The sequence below is a fragment of the Chrysochloris asiatica genome, unplaced genomic scaffold (assembly GCF_000296735.1).
Source record: "Chrysochloris asiatica unplaced genomic scaffold, ChrAsi1.0 scaffold00329, whole genome shotgun sequence".
In the NCBI taxonomy this organism is placed as follows: domain Eukaryota; kingdom Metazoa; phylum Chordata; class Mammalia; order Afrosoricida; family Chrysochloridae; genus Chrysochloris; species Chrysochloris asiatica.
The window spans coordinates 2,815,225-2,840,341 of record NW_006408847.1 but is presented as its reverse complement, the minus strand read 5'-3'; the positions used below and the strand labels follow the sequence as shown (position 1 = coordinate 2,840,341).

The 25,117-nt window shown below is 42.2% G+C and overlaps 1 protein-coding gene across 1 annotated transcript in view; it reads right to left on the bottom strand.

Moving 5' to 3' along the window:
• Positions 1-1,184: 1,184 nt before the first annotated feature.
• Positions 1,185-25,117, bottom strand: part of KIAA0922 (KIAA0922 ortholog) — a 218,992-nt gene continuing 195,059 nt past the window's right edge. The window contains exons 27-35 of the mRNA XM_006875505.1: positions 22,791-22,915; positions 19,743-19,906; positions 17,927-18,112; positions 15,657-15,735; positions 13,956-14,038; positions 7,100-7,220; positions 5,654-5,745; positions 2,350-2,489; positions 1,185-1,460 (exon numbers count right to left, since the gene is read on the bottom strand). Of these exons, the coding sequence (XP_006875567.1) occupies positions 1,185-1,460; positions 2,350-2,489; positions 5,654-5,745; positions 7,100-7,220; positions 13,956-14,038; positions 15,657-15,735; positions 17,927-18,112; positions 19,743-19,906; positions 22,791-22,915 (1,266 nt within the window). The remainder of the gene's footprint in view (positions 1,461-2,349; positions 2,490-5,653; positions 5,746-7,099; positions 7,221-13,955; positions 14,039-15,656; positions 15,736-17,926; positions 18,113-19,742; positions 19,907-22,790; positions 22,916-25,117) is intronic.

Here is a 25,117-nt window from a genome sequence, read left to right as displayed (position 1 = left end):
CTTTTGCTTGGAGGTGCTCTCTGAAAAAGTTGCTCTAAGTGCTGTCGAGTCAGTTCCGACTCAAAGGGACCCTGTATAAGATTTCCAAGGCTGTATATCTTTGTTGGAGCAGAGTCTCATCTTTGTCCTGCAGAAGCTGATGGGCTTCAACCACTGACCTTGTGGCTCGCAGTCCAGTGCTTATCCTACAGAGGGTATCCCTAATTGATAGCACCTGTGTCCTGCTGGGCTCAAGCCCCCATACAACCATTGCAAAAAAATTTCTTCTTAAACTCAGAATTCCAGCCTCGCATTCTACTAAAAAAACAAAATCTCTTACCAAATTCTGAATAAAGACAAAAAAAGGAAAAAGAAATTTTTATTAAAAATTTAAATTGTTTTCAAAAGTTTATACATACAAACAGGTCATCCCACCATAACATGGACTTGTAAAGTCACTGATAAGCAGATACAAGTCAATCTACAAAAACAAGCTTCAACTACTTAACCCCACACCCCACTGCCTACTTGCACCCGGAATAAACCCACTCACTCCAAGAGGGAAACCAAACACTTACAGACCCGTCCCTAAGCTGCGGATGCCTCAGTGACCTGCCTGATGAAGGGGAGGGAGGTTCCCACCAGAACCACCCTGGCTCTACCTCAACCAGAGAATGTGCCCTCCACCTCTCAGCAGGCTCAAGCATGGATCAGGAGGCCATGACTTTCTGCTAAGCGGGGCTTCCCTAGCCAGTGGCTCTCAACAATGGCTTCACATTAAAATCCGAGGAAAATTAAAAGCAAATTCTAGTACTGGAGCCTGGATCAATGACGTCAGAATCTCTGGGCCTGGAGCCTGAGCAACTTTGTGATTCCGATGCTGGGTGAGGTGGGAGCCAGAAAGTTCTTTCTTCCTCAACCCTCACCTTCTTAGAAGTTTTGTGTTCAGATTAAACATGTGGCATGTTTGATAGATACACTTCTTGAATAATGAAGTTATGATATACGGATGCTGTTTCTACCACTCATTTACAAAAGATTTTAAGAAATAGAGCACCCAGATTTCATTAAAAAAAAAAATTTATTTTGATATAAAAGTGCCAAAATATCCACCAATGTCGTAATCTATCTCAACAACCAGTTTACACAACTAGAAATCAAAACACAAGCCTCTTTATTCACATTGTTTAAAAACCAGATTCCTGTCACACATTCCCACAGTAACTCGAGTCTCTAGACAGCGGGAAGTTGGCATTCCTATTTGCTGTGGTAGTCCATATGTCCAGGTTCATATAGGCACGAAAGGGGTTAAAGCCTGGGTAGTATTCTTTGCACATGACTGCCTGGTTTTCCATGTGAGGTGCATGTTCTGTGGTGGAGTTGATGGGGCAGCAATTTTCATAGACATCGCTTTGTGGGGCCCAGATGGAACCAAACAGTCCAGACATTGGAGACAAGCTTCGGGTGCTTGTGAGGTAGGGCTGGAGAGTAAATGGAAACGGGTAAAAAAAAAAAAAGAAGAAATGTTACTTAAAAAACAAAAAATTCACAGGCAAATATTGAGGTTGAATAATAGTACATGTATATGCCACAATGATATCATCTCAAACTGTTGTTTTTGTTGTTAGCTGCCATCAATCAATATAGACTCATGGCAACTCCACATATGGCAAAGAAGAACTGCTTCACAGGGTTTTCTTGACTAATCTACAAAATCAGGCCTTTTTCTCCTTGGTCGTACTAGAAGATTTTGAACTGCCAACTTTTAAATTTTAAGTCAAGCACAAAACCATTGGCATCACCCAAGGACTTTCAACCCAAGTTGCTTGGAAGACACTAAGCTATTCTCACAAATGTGGGTTGTTTTAACTCCATTTCTCTTGAATGGAGGCTTATGAAATCCTCATCCGACTGGATACATGCATTTATAATCCAAGAGAGGGTCTGCATATTTTCTCTAAAACTATATAACACTCAGGAGTGGACATGGAAGAGGGAAAGCATGGACTCTTCGGGATGGTGAGGTGTTCACAGACAAAAATGCAAAGGCCAGCAAGGCCACCTACGAGAGCTGGGTCAAACACAGGGCTTCCTGGCCCAACTTCAACTTTATCTACAAGCGAGCATGCCTCTGTGTAATCTGAGATGTCTTTTTCCATTTAGGGGGTGAGGGTGGAGGCCTAGAATGTCAAAGTCTGCAAACCCCCACCAGGTTCCTTCAGAGAGTGGCCAGCCCTAGCTTCTATGATCTAAAAGAAACAAGTAAAATTTGGCTGATTCAAACCCGACTCTTAAAAGTAGTTGAAAGAAACACTGGAAATGGCTGGGGGCTGCCCGGGGACTCAAGGCCCAGGATTGGCGAACACTGACCGGAGAGTTAACGAAACTGGCTTGTCCCCAAGCAGTCGGCATGTTGGCTGGGGTGTTCCAGGTAGACTGAGAGCTGTGATCAATAAAGTCTGTCTGAACGTCTGCAGGGCAAGGGAAGCCATTAGGGAAATTCATGTTTTCTACAAAGAATGGGAGAGATCAACATAGGTAAACATTTTAAACAGATTTTTAAATTTTTTTAAATAAATGTTTTTATTGTGAATTATGTGATAGTTTACATGGGAGAACATTAGTTTTACATTCATCCTATCGTATATCGTTTCATTGCCACAGTTACAATCCCCTCCATGCATCATCAACCAACCAAAGGGTATATCCTGCAAGCTTGCCCCCTGGTCGTCAGCACACAGCCCCTCTCCCTCTCTGGGTCTAGAGTCCTCAGCTGCTCCATCGCTCCACATCATCGTCTCTGCCTCCATCTCAGGCATCACTGCTTCTCTGGGTAGGGTCCTGCTCTCCGCTTTTCTCCGTTGATGGTCCTAGGGACCTCTGCTCCTAGACTGGAAAGTTAATCACTCCCCTCCTTGCTATAAAATGTCCACCTTTACATTTCCAACCCTCACAATCAGTCCTGATAACAATTATTCGCTATTGTATCACAAAAGACCCATCTGCATTTCATTGCATCAGCCCTGCCTAGACAGATTGAATACTACTCACTGGAGATTCTACCTTCCTCCATGCCCTCTGGATCTAGGTTCCCTCTTGAAAGCTTGTAAGCCAGTCACTTCTTGCCTTTGTAGCCGCCCCGCCCCTCTCATTTTGGGTAGCAAATGTCCAAGTTGCCCATCCTTGTCTACTCTGTGTGTGGAGGGGGTGGGAATGATTCTTGTTGTAAAGATTTGTTCCCTCTTTTGAGCTACTGCATCCATAGATGTAGGTCAAGTTCATCAAATTGTATCAGGTTACTCTTTTTTTCCTCTTCTTTCTTTTTCTGGTTGAGATCTGATCATCCAGTCATTGAAGCCAGGTCAAGTGAGTATTATCTGCAAGTGTGGGTGTTCTTGTGCATATCCCCTCTCCTCTTATCATCTGGACGCTTCACTCTCCACTCTAGTCCTCTGTGGCTATGTCACTGACTCTGGGCCCAAGAGTCCCCAGGTCTTGCCACACTGCTGGCCAACCAGGTCTTCACCTGGGTTCACAGGAGTCTATTGAACATTGTAGGGCTTAGCTCGCAGCTTCATTGCTGTTTTTCCCTCACTTCCCCTTATGGATGACGAGCATGGTCACCAATCAGAGCGTGTATTCCCATTGAGTCTTAGTCTTGGAAGAGGGTTTGCATTGAGGGGACTCGACCACTTGCCTTGATGTCTCCTGGGCAAGCAACTTGCTTGTACTTGTAGTAACAGTCGGTCTAACGGATTTTTTAAAAAGAAGTCTCTCTCAGGTATAAAAAGCTTACACCACCACCTTAGTCTACTGGCACATTAAAGAGAGACATAAAATACTTACTCACTGTGGGTCAGAGAGACAACTTCACTATTATTCTCAAGGTTAAAATGGTTTCTATGAGACATACCCCCTGGAAAGTCCTTGGTAAGCAAAGTCTTTGTCTGGGTTTGTCTTTCTATATCTGATCATTTGATAGGGATCTTCCTAACACATGAAGTACTACATAGATTTTAATATTGTCAAGATGTTTCACCATTCCTTAAATTTTCTTTCATTAAATGTTCTAACAATCTGGCACCCCCACATATAGTTCACGGGCTGATAAAAGCAGTATGAAACTAAAAGCAATGTGAAACCAAGCACTTTTTAGATGTCAGTAAGACAGTAAACACAAAGCCATGGTATAATTATATGGAAGAAAGGGACTACTGCACCCTCTTGTGGTTATCACAGAGAGGTGCATATATCAAAATCCAATCCTTGCAATATCTATTTTGTTGTTGTTGTTGTTGTTGTTGTTAGGTGCCATTGAGTTGGTACTGATTCTTAGCAACCCTATGTATAACAGAACAAAACACTGCCTGGTCCTGTGCCAACCTCCCAATCGTTGCTATGCTTGAGCCCAATGCTGCTGCCACTGAAAATCCATCTTGTTGGGCTCTTCCTCTTTTTTGCAGACCCTCCACTTTATGCAGCATGATGTCCTTCTCCAGGGACTAGCCCCTCATGACAATCTGTTGACAGTGAGAGACAAAGTCTGGCTATCTTGGCTTCTAAGGAACATTTTGCTGTACTTCTTCCAATACAGATTGGTTTGAATTTCTGGCAGTCCGTGGTACTTTTTAATATTTTCCAAGACCATAACTCACAAGCATCAATTCTTCTATGGTCTTTTGTATTCACTGTACAATTTTCACATGCATTTGAGGTTACAGGTGCACCTTAGTCCTCAAATTGACATTTTTGCTCTTCAACACTTTAAAGAGGTCTTGTGTAGCAGATTAGCCCACCTGAAGAAGCCCTGGTGGCACAGTGGTTAAGCATTTGGCTGGTAACTGACATGTTGGCAGTTTGAACCCACCAGCAGCCACTCTGTGGTAGAAAGATGTGGCAGTTTGCTTCCATAAAGATTACAGCATTGGAAACCCTATTGGTAGTTGTTCTTGGTCCTAAAGGGTCGTTAGGAGCAGTAACTGACTCAAAAGCAACAGATTTGACTTGAGTTTATAATACCCCTGCTTATCTGTTCCTTGAGAAGACAACTCTATCTTGATGATGAGAAATCATCATCAAGAATATAGCACGCAACCTACCAAATAAAGAACCACAATGGGAACCTTTTCCTGTTGACTAGGAAATCCCATAGCTCTAATTGATTATTGCAGATGCTTAGACCCAAACATCTGCCAATTTCCCACCCAAGCTCCTTTCCCTCCTTCGGCAGCACCAGCCGGGCATAAGAGTTGCTGAGCAAGCAGGTGAAATGTCTCTACTTTTGCTGTGACTTGCCTGCCTAAAAAGAATAGTTCAAAACCCCAGCAACTAAACAGATAAGCCAGAAAACTGGTGTGGTTGTTAGCTGCCACACTGAACTGATTCTATCTCATATAGGCCATATGAATCCAAAGCCTAATTTGGTGAGCTAAAAGGACTAGGGTTGTATGTAAAAACCCTGAGACACTCAGTTTTCGAGGGTGCTTTGAGAGTCATATAAGATGCACAAATGGATCCACATGGTGTTCCAGCAGCATGCTGTAAAATCCTTCTCAAAGACAGCCACCATTGGAAGGTACATTCTTCTGCAGTCTAGCACCTTAAGTTCACACACTTCCTGCTCTGACTATATAAAAATAAAGCATGGCATTAAGATTGTGCAAGTAGCTTTTACCTTCTGGAAAGGCATTGTAATCGCTCAGCTCCAATGGGCAGTACACATTGGGAAACTGGCCTTCCAAAGTTGTGCTCCAGTCAATGAAACCGCTACAAAAGAAAGAAAGAAAAAAAAAAAAAAAAAGAGAGGCCTAGTTTCAGAAACAGAATGTCCAGAGAGCAAGCAAAGAAAGCAGAAGACAATTTTTAAAGGGCATAGAATTGGGGAGGATTATCACATTTTAAGAGGCTCTTCTAACTTTTCAATCATAAATCTGCATGCTGCCTTAACCCAGCATCTTAATCATTGCTAAATCCTCGGTTTTGTAAAGTCACAGAATTGAGGCTGCACTAACTACACACTCATGAAGGTGGCATACAGGCTTGCAAGACAAATGACTCAGGCTGGGAGCACACTTCATTCAGAACCATGTCTGCCCAGCTTAACTAGGCACCGAATCCAAGGTCTTGGCTCTACTAACACCTAGGCTACCTGGTAAGTGTCACAGCACCTACCTGAAGAATTATGTTTTTCACATTCCACTGTTAAAACTTACACTCTTCATTCAGACTACCATTCATTTTAGATTAACCACAGCTATCATGATTATATGCTTTAGGAGAGATACTTCAATCACTACTGCAAACCAGATTCGCATTACGAAGTAGAAATAATAGTCAATACTGCTATAAATAAGGAGCTCTGGTAGTGCAGTGGTTACAAATCGGGCTGCGAACCTAAAGGTCAGCAGTTCGAAATTACTAGCTGCTCTGTGGGATAAAGATGAGGCTTTCTGCTCCCGTAAAGATTTACAGCCTTGGAAACCCTGTACAGGGTCGCTATGAGTCGGAACCGACTCCACGGCACATAACCACCACCACTGCTATAAATAAGCTGGACAACAATAACAAAAAGCAAAAAGATTCTGTGAGATTAAGCAATGATATTAATAGATTCTTAGGTTTACCTAACTGAATGGCTTAGTAACATCAGTGATTTTAGGAAACTGTCATTGGGTAACTATTTTTCAATACTTGAACTATTTTGTTCTTTTAGACTTTTAACTATGTTGAAGATGAACACCATGGGAAAATGCCAAAAAACCAGTAGCCACTCTGTTAGGGGATGGGGAATTATGAGTATTTATTGTTTTGGGGTGTTGGTTTTTTTTTATTATTCAAATTAAATATACCATCTTTCCAATTAAAAACAGGAAAGTAATGTTATGGTCTCCAGCTATATTACTTTTATTTCCTTTAATGTTTCTTTGAATGGCTGGTTTGTTGCCTACTAGAAACATGACAACGCAACTCTAAAAGGCAGACAGAAATACAAGCTGAAGTACACTGGGGGTAGGAAGCTTGGTCCTGATTCTTGTAAGGACTACCTAAACACACTGAGTTCAAATTCTGACCACAAGCCTTTAGACTCAGCAAGATGCATATAAGAGATATGAAGCTATACCTATTATGAACCGAGGGAGGCTCCCGCATCACACAAGGCACGCTGTTCTCAAGATTGCAGTTTAAGCTGTTTGCCAGACACACGGGCTTGGTGGGCCACAGGTCTCCAGGTGGGTAAAGACCTACGGAAAAGAACAAGGACCCTCAGTACATTTTGTGCTCCACTTAGCCCTCACTCTTCCCTTCCTTCAAGGCCTAGCTCAAGTTCTCTCCCCTCCAGAAAATTCTCCCTGATGTCATCCCCACACACCAGTCTTTTGCCTTCCCGTCGCCCTCTTTCAGGATGTTACTTCAGGATATAATGCTGAAGTACAACATACTGCTTTGACCTTGATTTCAGGAGGTAGAGAACTCACCTCCTGATTTGAATTATACTATCAGTTTGCTCAACAAATATCCGGGGCTCTTTTAGGGAAGTTACTGTTAACCGGCACCAAGAATACAGCAGTGAGCAGCTGTACCTTCAGACTGAATCGAACCAACAAGGAAGTTAAGTAAGACATACATGTAACGTGACAGATGGTGGTTAAGAGCAATGACGACAAACAGCAATTTTAAACAGGGCAGCTGAAGGCCTCACTGCGGTAACATCTGGTGTCACCATATGTGAATCTGGTGAAGAAGGGAGTGAAGAAGACGTCAGGAAAGGATGTTGCAGACTGGGGAAACCTCCTGCAAAGTCCAGCAAGGACACTGTGCGGCCAGAAAGGAGTAGGGGTGGGAAAAGGTGGTAGGAGAGGAGGTCATAGATTCAGTGGATCCCAAAGGGATCTTTTCTTCGCTGTTGCCTGCTGGGTAGACATCAGGAGTAAATGATAGAAGGAGTGTGTGTAAGTGCATCGGGGAGAAGGCTACGTACCCCTAGCCTGAACCATCAGAATGCCGCCCCTCACCCACCCACCCCCGCCAAGTATTTAGAGACACGATACTTTATAAGCATTGGGGTGCTAACGGCAAGGTCAGCAGTTTGAACCCATCAGTCACTTGGCAAGAGAAAAATGAGGTTTTCTGCACCCATAAAAATGTATAGTCTCGGGAACCCTACACAGGCTTGCTATGAACTTGATAGCACTTACAAGTGCTTCTTGTAACTTACAAGTTCCAAGAAGTAACTCGATAGCACTTAACAACAGCCACAACATAGTAACCACAGGTCAACCTTGACTAAGACAACTCTAGGGGCCAGCACAGTCAAATGAGGAAGAGTAGATTCAGACTTAAGGCTGGGCTGTGGCCTGAGTTCTCTCATTGGTTTGATGTAGTTGGAGGTCGTAAGGACAGAGCAGAACTGCTCCATCCGGCTTCTGAAGCTATACATCCCACAGAGCAGCTGCTGGCTTTGAACTATCAAGCTTTAGATTAGCAGACTGATGTTTAGCCCCCTGCACCATCAGAGCTCCTCACACTCAGGTGATGGTTGAGCGTGCCGTGGAGACAATTCCGACTCACAGCCACCCTGTACAGGGTTTCCGATGCTGTAAATCTTTACAGGAGCAGAAAAGTCTTATCTTTCTCCCATGGAATGGCTGGTAGTTTCAAACTGTTGTTCCTGAGGTTAGTAGCCCAACTTGCAACCAGAGTTCCTTTCTCACTCAGGTAGTCCTCCAAAAACCAAACAGTAGATTTAATCAGTCACACTGATCTGGGAACTTTGGGGTTGACCAGCCAGTCAGGCCATGCTGGCGTGCCCTCCCCCCGCCCCACTTGATACAAGTCCCACTTTGGGGAGCCCAACAACTACGAACAACACTTTCTTTGCAGGGCACCACACCTCCCTCCAGAACTGTGCATCTTGTGTGGAAGCCAAATATTCACTTAGATCCTTCCTGAAAGCACAGACGTGCACCTTTGTTGTTATTGTCAGGTGCCACCAAGTCAGTTCTGACTCACAGCAATCCCACACACAAGACAACGAAACAATGCCCGGTATTGCGCCATCCTCACAATTGCTGTTACTCTTGAGCCCACTGCTGTCACCATGCCAGCTCACCTCACTGGGGTTCTTCCTCTTTTTCACTGACCCTCCATTTTACCAAGAATGGTGTGCTTCACCATAAGGGTGGCAATAAGAAACCATCAAATGTTTAAGGAATCACCACATAACCTTCAGGTGGCTGTGGCAATCTTTCCAAACGAGTCTATCTTTGCTTACTTGGAATTTTACTTAATAATCCCAGACAGCTGTTTGCTTCCCAGACAGCTAATTTGTTACTTTTGCCCACTTTCCAGGCAATTATCCCAGGAGAGGACTCATCTAATTAGAATGCCTGGGAGGTACTGACGTCAACCTCAACTCACAGACCAGGGTTGTTAAGGAAGAGAATACTGCCCTAGACGTTCTCTTTGTGGGTCAAGGTGGAATCGTTGTGCAATCACTAGTACATACTGCTGCCTTGGTGGCACTGTGGGTAAGCACTGGGCTACTGGTTTTGGAAGAAGTGCAGCCAGAGTGCTTCTTGGAGGCCAAGATGGCCAAACTTTGTGTCTCATACTTTGGACATACTGTCAGGAGGGAACAATTGCTGGAGAAGGATATCATATTTGGTAAGGTGGAGGGTCAGAGAAAAAGAGGAAGACCCCCAACAAGATGGACTGACCAAGTGGCAGCACTGATGGACTCAAGCGTGGCAACAATAGTGAGGTTGGCCCAGGATCGGACAGTGTTTCGTTCTACTATGCCTAAAGTCGCTATGGGTCGGTACCCACTCGATGGCACCTAACAACAACAACTGGTGTGGTGCTGCAGGATAATGTGCTGGACTCCAAGGTTGGTTTGAACCACGAGGTCGGTGGTTTAAGCTCACCGGCCACTCCTCAGAAACCTGATATATATACAGGGTTGCTCTGAGTTGGAACTGATTTGAAGGCACTTAACAACAACAACTAACTGCAAAGTTGGAAGTTCTCACACTGTGAGAGACAGATGAGGCTGTCTGCTCCAATACAGATTTGTTGAAGTACTGAAAACCCTACTGAGTATCCAGTCTGCCTGAGTGGGTTGTTCAATGGCAGTGGATTAATGCTTCTGGCCAAATAGAAAGATCAATATGGAAACCTATGGAGACAGTCTCCTGGTTCTCAAAAGCAGATCGTGACAGTTTCTAGGATTTGTTTGTGTGATTGTGTCTGAGACTCTATAGGGCATGCTTAAGGTAAATATTGCAGGGTGGTTTCATCCTGCTGGTTGGAGTCCTATTAATACAGAAGCTTTACTTAAATGTTGCATGAGACCAAATTGAACAGATTTCTTCTCAACTCTGTAGAGTCAGATTAATCAAGAATCGATGATTTAATGGTATATACCTCAGAAAATCTACCATGAGTCAAGATTATATAGAAAGAAGGGGGCCTTCAAAGAAGTTCATAGAAAAATGGAATTTTTTTCACAAACTTTTTGAAGTGCCTTCATACAGTGTTGTGAGACAATTCTCTATTGATCAGTTACATTTCTAAACTTCTTACAAGTTAAAGGACTGACCCTTTATTAGGATCTATTTTTCCAAGGATAATTATTAAGTAAAATCTCAGAAAATAGAAAATGTTTCCCTCTGGAACAAAAGGCAAGTTTGCTTAATGTCTCATATAATGAAGGTAATGTCTCTTGCCCATTGTAAAACATTTGGGTTCCCTAAACTCATGAACTGGTGTACAATGCACTGGTAGTATAGGCAGCTAGCTGCCTAGGCCCATTTGCATTGCCCCTCGGGACTGGGGACAAGAGTAACTGACACAACGTGCAGATGTTCATGCTGCTGACTGTGCTACAAATCTTTTGTCTCTGATCCTGGAGTGTCTTGTCTTCTGTCACCATCTACAAAATCATGGCAGGCTGACTTGTTAGCTTACAAGTCAGGTAAAATCTCAGACTCTTTACAGCTGTTGACAGTGCCATGACTTGGCATGCTCCATCCTGATCCCGGTGGTACTGTGCTAACACGAGACAGGACGGTATGTTGGAGTGAAAGTACAGCAAGAAGATCTGTTAGGAAGTTCCTGTGACAACCCAAGTGAGAGACAATAACGGCTGGAGACCATGGTAAGGAGACAGAGGGAATGATTACATGATCAGATTGTAGTTCTCTCTGGAAGGGGATGACTAACAGAATAAGACAACAGATAGGATATGGGATCAATAAGAAGAGAAAAAAAAGTCAAGGATAATGTTTAAATTTCTGGCCTGAGCAATTAGAAAGTATGAATGGGAAGACAAGGAGAGAGGCAGGTTTAAAGAAGATTAAGCATCCTAACAGGTTTGGGACACTTGTTAGAAATTAAGTAAAGCTATCAATTGACAGTTAGTTGTAAGATCCTGGAATTTAAGAGAGTGGTCCAGGCTGAGGATATAAATTTAGGGGCTGTCAGGGTCTAGGTAAGATTGAAAGCTCTGGTTAAGATGAACAAGGAAGTTTACACAGGGAAGGGAAGAAAACAGCACCCAAATCTGATGCTGGAGTGCTCTACTATCATGAGAGGTGGGGAGGAATCAAGAAACTGAACTGGGGCCCCTGAGGTTTCCTAGTAAGAACAGAATGTCTAATGTCTACAATGAACATGCAGACTGACTGAACATTGAGGAGATTTAACATATGGTAAGCACTGGAGTGGTGTCAAAACCAAATTAGAGTGGTGGTCAAGGGAGAGTGAAGGGGAAACTATCTGACTCAGCAAGCACAGGCAACGCTAAGGAAGGACCCAGAGAAACGGAGCAGCAGGTGAAGTAGATCAAGAAAGAATGTTTGGGTTGATTTTGTTTTGTTTAAATATGGGCAGTATTACAGTATATGTGTGTATTAAGGAGAGAAAAACTGATGAAGAAGGGAACAAGAAATTTTCCAAGACAATTATCACTGGAGATAAGGGCTATGCAGCTAAGTGAACAGGTTACAAGAAGGAAGCAAAGACTAACACAATAGTGAATGGTAGGTAGATGGGGCAGAGGGAGCTTTCTGGAGGTTTCTAATTGCTTCTCTCTTGTTCTCAATAAAATAGCAAACAAGGTGACGTGACAGGAAGATACTGCAAGGAAAGCGGGGGCATGAAGGAGGAGCCAGGAGAACGCAGCAGTGAGACCCAGGTGAAGTTACAAAAGCCCTGGTCACGAGTCAATTCCGACTCACAACGACCCTATAGGACACAGCAGAACTGTCTCAAGGCTGGAATGTTCACAGGAGTAGACTGCCACATCTTGCTTTCACTGAGTGGCTGGTGGGTCCAAACTGCTCAGTTAGCAACTGAGTGCTTAATTACTGTGTCAGCAGAGAGCCTTATCATTAGACATTAGGAGTCATGAAGGTTGAAGGACAGTCAGCATGTTTGTTGTTTGTATGCTGTTCTCCAGCTTCATAGGAACAGGTAGAGCAGATAGAGAATTGGGTGAAATTGAGGTAAATGCAACGAAGAAAGAGAGGACCAGGAAGTGATTCCAAACTATTCAGGTTTCAGCTGGGCAGCAACCCAAGTCTAGGGATGGCAAATAAAAGGGATTTGAGGTGCTCACAGAAACACACAAATGAGGACACCAGATTACATGTAATTCTCTCTCCAACTGGCAACAACAAATGTCAGAGGAAACCTTTTTCATATACTTTTTGTTTGTCTTCGTCATTCACTAAATTCTATTTCTCCTCTATGATCTCAAAGAAAAACAGGAGTATCAACTAAACTGCCCACCACATCTTGCTTCAGCAAGTCACTGATTACAGAACTTAAGAATTCTTACCGAAAAACACTTATTTAAGTGGACTAGTGAATAGAAATAACTCACAACTAATTTTCACTGATTATTTGAAAGCCTTTCCAAATTGTACCCAAGGAACAGCACAGATGCTAATGTTCCCAAAGTAAATGCCCTAAAGTGTTCAGCAGTTTTTCAAATCAACATTAACGTGTATGCACAAAAGCAAATATATGTATTTAAACTAAATGATGCCATGGAAGATAAAAAAAATTCATTTATCTTACCACAATTCCTGACCCGAATTAAGTAGGGGAGAGGGGATACAATACAACATAGACAAAAAACAAGGCCAAAGAGAGAGAAAAGAGGAGAAAAAGCACCAGAGAGAACTAGAGTTGTTCACTTTGTCCAGCAGAGAGTCCCAGGAGTGGGATTCCCTTCTGACCCACTCCTAGGTCACTGCCCTCGCCAACCTGGCAGAGGGCTGCAGGTGCTCAGCTCTGGGTCTCAGCTCTAGTGCATGAACTAGGCTGGCCACCAAAGACACCAAGGCAGAATTCAGACGCTTCTAGAACAGGATGGTCTAGTAGTAATGGTTACGACTTGGGCTGCGAACCGCAAGGTCAGTGGGAGAAAGCTGAGGCTTTCTGCTCCCGTAAAGATTTACAGCCTCGGAAACCCTGTTTAGGGTCGCTATGGGTCGGAACTGAGTGGATGGCACTTAACAACAACAACAGGACAAAGTGAGTTTGGGAAGGGACAAGAGAGGGCCAGGAATGTGGCAGCGGTAGCAGACCTACTCTCCAACCTGGCCTCTACTCCCGTGGGCTGTGCCTTCACATTTCCACTTTGCTTTCTCATCTCAGACTAGGAAAGGGGAACTAAAAGCAGTGGAAGTACCGTATAAAGGGGTTCTGGGTTGTATCTGGGGCACAGAACACCCTGTGCCTCTGAAACAAGCAGGGAGCTCAGCACCACTGCACACAGTCTGGAGGCAAAAGGGCCAGCAAGGCTCTTAGTGACGTCCGTCCCAGGGCAGCATGACAAGGTTTAGAGAAGTGAGCACTGGGGAAATAGCCCTGCTCCATCCAACTCCACTCTTTCTTCTCCAGCTCACCAACCAGTAAGGCAAAGTGGAACTCACGACTGGTGTCTGTGTAAGGAGAGCAAAACACCTCACCTTTATCTTCATCCACACCTGATGGTACGTCAGGGAGGCTGGGGCAGGGAGCTTCAGCATACTGTGCGAGAGAACTCACGTCTCTGGAGGGAAAGTGAGAAACTATGGATTGGTTTTCTAGCCAAGGAAATCGTCACATTGTACAAATCAAGCCTGACTGAGTTTTTACATGAATTTCTACCACCACAACGACCACCACCACCCATGCAAGAGCCTGTGGTATTAGAGCCATTAACAAACACAGACAAAAAGGGGTTGCAGAATATTAAATGCCAAAGATTAGCAAAGTCTTCTTTGAACAAAAACAACAATTAAACAACAACAACAACAACAAAACTAATGCAATCTGTAGTTTCAACTCTGCCTGCCATCAGTTAGCAACAATTTTTAATTCTTAGTCACTTTTTATCCCTAAACAAAAGCAGTTCTTGGGGAGTTTTCATTGTACACTAGCTGTTTCCTTCTTCACAAACCCACCAATTAAATCTTCCTGGCAGACACCTAACAAACATTTCTCTTTCCGAAGATCCCTCCTTGCTAATTCAGTTCTTCTTCCACTCAATAAATAAAAATACTTGCTTGTTTTGTCTGATGATGCAGAAATCATCATACAGTGGAATTGTAGTGTGTGAGCATCTATGAAGTTCTTACAAAATGTTCTAAATCACCAATGCTCAGGGTTTTTCCAAAAGAGTATAAAATTCATTCACAATTAAATATACACAATATTTTAATTCCATATTACTTGATTCACAATCTCTGTGTTTCTGTAGCTCTTACAAATAAGAGTCTCCCGTTTTGGAAACTAGTCCAGAGGCAACGTATAACTAGTACTTTAAGGTCGAATGGGTTAAAAGGACAGAAAGATTACATAAATGGTCTTTTTGCAACTTTTATTACACTCTAGATTCCTAAATGCTGCATCTTAGTATGTTTGTCTACAGAGCTCTTAGTAATCATTTGTATTTATAAAGTAATTTATAGTTTACTACTCAATTCACCTGCTTTGTGATTCTTTTTATTATTATATTACAGTTGATTATTTACTTGAATACCATTCAGCTTTCTTTCTTTCTTTAACTGTGGATTTTCTACCCCTTTCTCATCTTTGGTTTTAGACAAATGTTCATTTGATCTCAGATAATTGATTATTGTTATAAGAAACATGCTCCTCTCAAGTTTTATTAGTTATTTTAGGGTCCTGTCTCTTGTCTGGCTGAAAGGTGGTCTCTGGGAATGGCTTCAGTTCCAGGTCAGAAGGGTGTCTTAGGTTGAAGGTTCCTCCAAGTTTCAATCATATCACTAACACTGATTTTTTTTCTGTGGGTTGATTTTTGGTTCTACATTTTTCTCCTGCTCTGAGATCAATGCTTAGTTTTATCACAACTCCTGGCAAAAGGCTGGTTTCTTGCCATCCTTTATAATACTCACTTCTTCTTTCAGAAATTAGGTCTTTTTTAACCTAGCTCTATCAGTGAAAAGACACTGGCTGTATGGTACAAGAGACCACTGCACATAAGTCAAGTACAACTGGAAGGATCATTCTTTCTCAAGTTATCAGTTAGAGTAAATTTTACTTGCTATAAACATAAAGTTTATTATTTTTTTAACCCTGCAGAACCAAGAACAAGGAAAGCACACAATGACTGACAGGAGAAACAGCACATAACCTATTATAAAAGTGCAAAATGAAACACTTACATGGGATTGCAGATATTGTGGGAAAGACTGAATGAGATGGGAGTTTCAGAAGGAAAATCACTGTGTGGGACACTGTCTCCTGCATTAAGAACACATTATCACAATGTAATTCAAACACTCGAAATATCTGGGATTAAAATGCAGCCTACTAATATCAAGAATTTATAGTGAGGGAGTCGCAGCTCACTTTAAACTGGCATGTGCACAATCAGTAATGAAATTTCAAAAGGACTTTTATACTTTATATTCCCATTGAAAATGTAATGAAATACAACATTTAAACTCACAAGTGGATAAAACACTAAACGGACTACGAGGTCGGTTTGAACCACAAGGCTGATGGCTCAAATTCGCCAGCCACTCTTTGGTAACCCTCTACAGGGTCACTATGAATTGGAAACAATTCAATGGCACTTAACAACAACAACAACAATCACTGACAACAACAATATATTGAATTATGGAGAAAAAGCTAAGTATATTTTTAATGAGAGTTTTTTCCTGATAAAAGAAATAGTTAGTTATATAATGATAGTCCCTCCCCCCCTAAGGTCACAAAAGTATTATATGTTAATTGTAGGTAATACAGACAGTAAATAAAAGTTTAAATAAGTAGAAATCTTTTTTTATAGCATTATCAACATTCAGATATATTTACTCATAATCTCTTTCTTGTGTATGTGTATATGTGAAAGATAAACATTTTAAATCAAATGAAGATCATAACCCATACAAGGCACCTCAGTGGCACAAGTGGTACTTGGCTACCAACCAAAAGATTGGCAATTCTAACCCACCCAATGGTGCCACGGAAGAAAAGACCTGGCAATGTGCTCCCATCAAAACGACAGTCAGAAACCTTAATGGAGCTCAGTTCTATCCTGGAGCGTTTGTCAGGGGTTGCTACTGGAGTCCCAGGCCAACTTGACAGCATCTAACAAAGCAGCAACAACTCCATATAAAAATATAAGGGTTAGCCAAAAAGTGTTGCTACAAAATCATAAAACCCTTTATTAAACTTAACAATCAAAATGTGAAGCTATTGTTTCTCCACATACTCTCCCTCTAGGTCCGTACACTTCTGAAGGCAGTGTCTCATGTCTACAACTCTTCACTGAAGAATTCAGTGCTCTCCAATTTACACCATACCCAAGACAGCAATTCTGGCATCCTCGCGGGACTCAAAATTGTTTTAAATATTCTTCGAGTTTGGGAAACTAAAAGGAATCTGAAGGGACGAGATCAGGGCTGTAAGGTGGATGGGGTAAAGGCTTCCTGTTATTCTCATAGGACAACTTTTGGCTACCCTTGAAGAATGAGCAGGTGCATTGTCAAGATGGAAAAACATTTCTTGGTTTCCTGGCCTTTTCCTAACCTATGCACGTTTTCAGCTTTTAGTAAAACTTCTTCATAACAAGCTCCTGTGATTGGACGTCCCATGTCCTTGAAGAAAATCTGTCATGATCACCTCTTTAGAATTCCCAAAGTCACCACAACTTCCTGAACCAACCTTGAAATGGTCCAGCAAATCCCCCCAGAAGCCAGTGTTTTGACTGGACCTTTCTTTTTGTGAAGATGCCATGGTGTGACTAAGACAAGTGTATTATTGAGAGAACTTGTCTGGAGCCATCCGCTGATTGCAGACACGTTTAAACACGTTTTGTTGGAATAAACCAATACACATGTGAACTGGAATCCTAGTAGCAATACTTTCTGTCTTACTCTCATATAGATCTTATTATGTTGTTCAGTTTTCTCATAAGGGAAGGAAGGTTGTAAAGAGACAGAGAGGGAAGGAGGAAGGCAAGGAGGAGAAAAAAAGCACGTAAATGGGGCTTGTAGCAAAGTACGGGCATACCTCAGAGGTATTGTGGGTTTGGTACCAGATCACAGAAAGAAAGCAAGTAACATGAATTTTTGGTTTCCCAGCGCATATAAAAGCTATGTCTACATTATACTGTAACATGTTAAGTGTGCTACAGCATTATGAAAACGTTTCCAAAATTACCAAAATGTGACACTAAGTGAGCACGTGCTGTTGAAAACCTTGCTCAACACAGGATTGTTAAAAAACTTTCCCAAATCTGCTCTCCACATGTTCTCCAGGAATGTTATCTCCTGGGGGCGCCGAGAGGAGCCCATCCTGGGGAGCAGGAGGGTGGTGTAAGAGGAGCTTCTCTGGGTGCTAGAAGGCAGATCTAGACATTACACTGCATATGGAATGGACAGCAGAAAGGCAGGGTGGCCAGAAGCCCTGGGTTCATGCTCACCAGTGGGTAGAAAGTGCTGAGGGCCCACCGTGGGCTTCTTGTCCCCGTCAGAACTGCTGGTGCTACTCCAGCTCCCCCAGCTGCCCCGGCTGGCACGCACGCTCCCAGAGGAGCTGCCACAGTCTGAGCTAGAATCTGAGCAGAACTTTTCCACACATTTCTTCTCTGGCTTCCGGTAGTAACCCTCTGGAGGAAGTAAGAAAGAAGAATGCACGGGTTTACTTACATGAATTTCAACTGTATGCGTCTCTCAAAAATGGATAAAGGTAAAATGATGAAGAAGATATGGTCTACATTCAGGGTCTCCTCTCTGGCCATTAGTGGTAGGCACTGTTTGTGTAGGATGAGAGTATTTCTACTCTGCCCCTGGGGTGGGCAATTAGAGTTGTTGGGGGTAAAGACAGTCAATACATTATAACCTTGTTTAAAATACAGTTCTCGAAATGACAAACACTTCTATCAAACCATTAGCTGGAATGCTACTTTGCACAACTGGGGGTTTGAGAGTAATTTCCGTCTCTTTTATTAAGATGTCCACTGAAAGTTTCAAATGCTTGTGTGTGGGGGGAAGAACCTCAAATGAGGCCAAAAAGCAACATGTGTGTCAAAGGAATGAAAACCAAAGGACAGAGAGAAATCAGTTAACTCTGTGCAAGAACTGGCTGAGGGGGCAAGGGTGAGAGCCTGAAGAAAGCAGATGTTGTGAGGATCACAAAGTGACCTTACCACCCCCCCAACCCTCACCCCGATCCCACATGTACTATCAACATCAGCGGTACATTTGCTTCCCGCTATACTCCGCCCTGGAGTCCTCATGTGGAGCTGTAGGATAAACACTGGACAGTAGTCAGTTTGAACCAGAGTCACCAGTTCAAACTCACCAGCCACTCCTTGGGAACCCTATACAGGGACCCTATGAATTGGAATCAACTCAACAGCACTTAATAACAACATACTCTACCCTACCCAAGACCTAGCATTCACCGCTCTTCTACCTCCCATTCCCAAGGACTCTGCGTAGCAGCCCTCATGTGGGGCAGCATCTGGTTCTACAGGAAGTACCTGGCTCAGGTGTGGGGCTGGCACTCTTCCTCACTGGATATCCCCCTAAGGCCCTTTCACCAAGGGGTCCTCTGTCTAAAGAAAACAACCACTGTTCCAATATACATCAGGATTGCTGGGAACCACTGACTTTACAGGAGGCAGAAGTGCTACCTTTTCCATCACTTCACATGCATGTGAAAGTTGGACCATGAAAAAGGAAGACAAAAGAAGACCTCATGAATCTGAATTGTGTTAATAAAGAATACTGAATATACCGTGGGACTGGCAGAAGAACAAACAAGTCCGAATGGAGGAGTCCAACCAGAATGTTCCTTAGAAGTGAGACTCTGGCTTGCTTACCTTGGACACATCATCAGGAAAGACAGTTTTCTAAAAAAGGACATAATGACTGGTAAAGCGGAGGAGTTGGTGGAGGCAAGGGAGGCCCTTGGTGAGACGGGTGGATAGCGTGGGCTCAGACATCGGATTGATTATGAAGACCAGAGCAGGGCCAGACAATATTTAATTCTGTTATACATACAGTCACCATGGGCAGAAGCCAGCTGGGTGACAACTAACCAAAGGTATGACACCAGAGGCCTGCCCAGGCTCAGGAGAGCCTCAGCTTTCTGGTCTCATCCTGACAGCTTTCCATGCGTACTTTAGTAAACTAAGTGGTCTATAAAGAGACAGTCTCACACTGGATAATCCTTCCTGGAGAGAACAAAAACTCCAACAGAGGTACCATTCCGAGCTCCAAGTAAATACGTACCTGCCTTTCCCTGTGCAGCAGGTACGCTTCCAATTTCAGCATCTGTTTTACAAATCTCCCCAGTGTTTTCCTGTACACACCAGTTTCTTAGCTCCACGTCACTACTCAGCTCTGACCTTTCCAGTTCTCTGCACACAAGCTTTAATTCATTCTGTTCAGAAGGCCTGCAACAGCCACAAAGAAATCACATCCATATTTTATCATGCAAATAGATATACTTCTTTCCCAGGAGACTTTCAGAGGTGAAAATGAATCTGGGACACTGTGGGGACTCCTCTTTTTGGGTCTGGTAGGAGGCAATGATGAGTAAGAAAGGGTACTAATAATAAGAATAAAAGGTGCCACTGGTTCAGAATTAACTTAGAGCTCATTTAATCTGTCTTCTTACTTTACAGTGAGAAGACTAGGATGAATCACTGAAGCTTAAATGGCAGGAGCCCAGGATCAGAACACAAGACTCTTAATTGGTTTCCTTTTTTTTGGAAGTGTAAAATATTTTCAATAGATGAACTTGTCCTTTGGTGTCTAGGGGAAGGTTGTTGTTGTTAAGTATCATCAAATCAGTTTCTACTCATAGTGAATAGGGTCTCCGAGGAGTGGCTAGTGGATTTGAACTGCCAACCTTGTGGTTCAAACCCATCTTGCAGTCCAATGCTTATCCTACAGCACCACACTATTCCATATTAATTTAAAGACATTCTCATTCATTCCTTTCCAAAACATTTATTGAGTGACTATGCATACCATATATTGTTATAAGAGGTGCAGAGACTACAAAAAATAATAATAAAGTTCTTCCCCCAAGTAATGGATGATTAACAGAGGTGGGGGAGTCGAAAAATAACTCTTATTAGACTGAACTTCTTGAGGGAAGACCTGTAATGAAATTTTCCAAGTGGCAATATAGAAACGTGCAGCGAATGCTAAGGGATTAACTACTCATTTCACACAGTCCAATTTCAACACCTAATGTTAGGTTTATAGGATGGCAGGTAGGAAGATTGGATATGTAGGACGTGCCAGATGATTCTGCCAGTGTGCAGTCAAGTATGCAAACAGAAATAAATCCCAGGTAAATATACAATCCAACAATCATCCGCTTTTGAAACTTCATGTTCCCAAAACACTGTGATTAGCTACAATCCACTTTAAGTTTCTTTTAAACAATATTATCATTTCAGCATGTCAGAGGTATGTCAGCAATCTGCTTTAAAAACATAGACTGTAACATTTCCCTGGTCTGCTTTATTGTTCTATCTTTCTATATGTCCATATCAGGAAATGATACTTCCAAGTGACATCACAGTTCACCAAATTTTAACAAAAACCCTTGTAAAAGAATATCTCATGGTTTGACTGGTCTACAGGATACTACATTGTGGCTCTCAAACAACTTAGGGCTAAATAAGGAGCCCTGATAGCAGAGTGGATTACGAAGGGCAGCAATTCAAATCTAGCAGCCACTCCTGAAGAGAAAGATGAGATTTCCTGCTTCTGTAAAGCTGTGCAGCCTGGGAAACCATACAGGGTCACTGTGACTCAGAACCAACTTAATGGCACATCATCAACCACCACCACCAAATAAGGAGAATTATCAATCCATGATCAGAATACAGTAGTAACAATAAATACTCCAATAATGGTATAGTTGATTTCTTTGTTAGATGCCTTTTGCTTATTGTGAGCTAGGTACCTTGGAGTTGCCTGACAGTTCTCCAGTAGAGAGCATGTGAAAACTGCTGGGAGCTTATCACACTGCTGATCACAAGCCCCATGAAGGGGCCCAGAGACACATGCAAACACAAGCACGTCTGTGCTGCCGAGGCAGGCGGTCCTGGCCAGCAAAGGCTGCTTGGCTAGAGGTCCTTTCCAACTGCATGTAAAACTGCAGTTAAGGTGGCACCCTTTCCCCATACAAATTTGGAACTGCTAGAGAAAAACTCATCAGAAACACACCTCCATACCTAGCTGTGCTCCTAAGAAAGAGAATTTTCCAGATACCAGCACACAGCAGCAGAATAAAGGCAGAGCAGTGAGGATGGAGGGGTTACTGGGTGAGAAGCAAGCTTCAATGCCAAGGAAAGCCTTTCATGCCTGCTCATGGGCAGCCACGGGAGTGAGTGCGCAGGTGGAAATGAGTGTCCTAGAAGGTGGCAAGGTAGACCTGAGAAGCCCCACCACCAGGGAGAAAAAGTAGGGGAGTTCCTCTCTGCTGGGTGCTAAGGGGTTCTGAGAATGTAACATAAGTGAAAACTCAGAGATGATACCATCTGGGTTGATTTGCAACCAAAATACACATGCTACTGACCTGATCAGAATCCACCCTGAAATGACTCAAGAGGGTAGATTCTTCTCTAACCCTAGCAATAAGGGATTCCCCACACAAACCCAGTCCAGCCCCTCCACTTTTCAAAGAATGCAAATGTAAAGAGATGAAAGTGCATCCAGGAAGCAAGGAGTCCATAGTAAACTGTCAGCTGCCTGGTTCCCATCCTGGCTCTGCCCCTCACAAACTACATGGCTTTAAGCAAGTCACTTAATATTTGGAAGCTCAATTTTTGCAGCTGTAAGAACCTACTTCGGGTTACAAACATGAATGGAGACTATTCTATTTCATTACTATTGCTCCAGGCCGCCCAGATGGATCAGTGGTCAAGCTGGGAGTAGGGACCTGGCTGTGCCCAGGGGTTTTCTACAACACCTGTTCACATGACACAGAAATAGGCCATTAACACATTTGCATTTCACTGGCACAATGACAGTCTTAGCATGGAGGAATGTCTTATGCTTTTCCCCTAAACCCTTCTGTAGCTTTTTAACATTTTAAAAAGGAAAAGACAAAGAAAATCCAAGAAACTTCCCGCTAAAGTATTTAACAAAATAGAAAACATAAGCACTTATTTAAAGAATATACTTTCATCTCGAAGTACAAACATCTACAATGTCATATTGTCTGCACATCAACAGCAACAAGATTAAAAGAGATACATGCAGCATTAGAAGGTGAGAACGTCATCAGATTTTAAAGGGTTTATAAATGCTACACACCTTGAGAGCTGGGTAATGCCCCTTTTCTTGTTCTTTCTACATGTTCGATTTTTATTCCAATTTAAATTTTGCAAATTTCCTTCCTTTTTCTCCTGAAGCTTCTTCTTCCTATAAGGATCTTCTTGCTAAAGAGAAAAAAGAAACTTTTTAGTGGTTTAAACTGACAAAACATGATTAAAAATCTCTATGTTTGGGGTGGATTTTTGTTGTTGTTTTAAACTTTTGAAGATCAGCTCCATCTAAAATCAGAACTTTCCAGTACTTTTGAAAACTGAGACATATGTTTCTCAATCTGTTTTCATTTCCCTCCTTGACTATACCTCCTCCCTCAATCTCTGCAAAAAAAGAGAGGGAAAAAAAAAATGTTGCCTATAAAATTCTTAGGGGGCTAAAAAGGGAAAACATCTGCTAGCAATTTACAGCCAACTTGCCGTTAACTTCAGCAAGCAATAAATTCTCCAACCTCCACCTGTAAATTTGGTTTGTACAAACTCACATGAAATCTACTGGAAAAAAAAAAGATCAGGTAAAAGCCCAACTCAGGACAAGTTACTTATATATTCATAATTTTGTTTCTGGATGACTTTGAGGAGAACAACCAATCTTCATAGAATAATATTTATATCCATTTAAGTACATATATTTGGGGTAAATATGACAACATGCTTGTTTTATTTAAAAATAGTTTTAAAAAACTTAATTCACCATGAATTACATACCTATTATGTATATACATAAACTGCATATACTTGTGCTACATATGATACTATGAGGGTGTTTCAAAAGTTTGTAGAAAAATTCTATTGTCTTTCAATTCCATTTTTCCCACAAACTCTTCAGAGCCCCCTCATATGTACATATATAAAAATAATTAAAACTCGAAATTCTAAAGTATAAAAGGTAATACAGTTCATTGTTTACGAAGCATTGATTTTCTTTTCTTTTCTTTTTTTGTTTTATGGTGATGAACAACTTGGCAGCAGATATTGGTGATGGCTACCCAACAAGGAGCTCTGGTAGCGTAGTGGTTACGAATTGGGCTGTGAACCTTAAGGTCAGCGGTTCGAAACTACCAGCCGCTCCGCGGGAGAAAGATGAGGCTTTCTACTCCCGTAAAGATTTACACCCTCGGAAACCCTGTACAGGGTCGCTATGGGTCGGAACCGACTCGACGGCAGTTAACAACAACAACAACCCAACATGATAAGGAGCTCTGGTAGTGTAGTCGTTACAAATCAGGCTATGAACCTTAAAAGTCAGCAGTTTGAAACTACCAGCTATTCCATGGGAGAAAAAAGAGGCTTTCTGCTCCTGTACAGATTTACAGCCTCAGAAACCCTGTACAGGGTTGCTATGAGTTGGTTCTGACTCCATGGCACATAACCACCACCCAACATTACTGATTTATTTTGTACTTGGTGGCACTGAATTGGACACATGGCAAATGCTGAATTAGCAGATGTTGTGCTATCTATAGTTTTGCCATTTAAAAAGCTCATGGCTTTAAATTCTTCTCCTACTTATTCCTTCTCGGAAACCCGGTACAGGGTCGCTATGGGTCGGAACCGACTCGACGGCACCTAACAACAACAACAACAACTTATTCCTTCTCTTCCTTCCACCACCAACCCAAATGAAACCCATGGCCATCAAGTTGGTTCGGAACACAGCAACGCTCTAGGACAGTTTAGAACTGATCCCTGGGGTTTCCAAAGCTGTCATCTTTATGGAGTCTGGGGATGACACTGTAGGATAAGAACTACTGCTAACTGCAAGGTCAGCAGTTCAAACCCACCAGCCACTCCTTGGAATCCTGTATGTGGTTGCTCTGAGTCAAAACCAACTCAATGACATTTAACAACAACAACTTTTATCAAAGTAGACTGCCACATATTTTTCCTGTGGAGCAGCTAGTAGATTTGAATCACTGACCTCTCAGTTATCAGCTGGAGTGCTTAATCATTGCTCAACCAAGGCTTCTTGTTATATGTGTAGGATATTGAAAACCTCATGTCTCTGTTAAAGCTAACATACTTACCAAAACAAATAGAACACTTGAAACAAAACAAAAATTTAACTGTATACGTGATAGGATTATGGGATTTTTTTTTTCTTTCCTCTTTTATGTACCCATCAGGACATTTCCCTAACAAGTATGTCTTAACTTAGTTTCTGATTCTGAAAACATTTCACAAGTAGGATAAGTTAAACACACAAAGCTTTATCTAATACAACTTTATGCTGAAAGTTTAAGTTTGATGCCAAACAACACATTAAAGATTTACAAACACGATCCAATGTTAATCATTAGATAAACATCACATTTA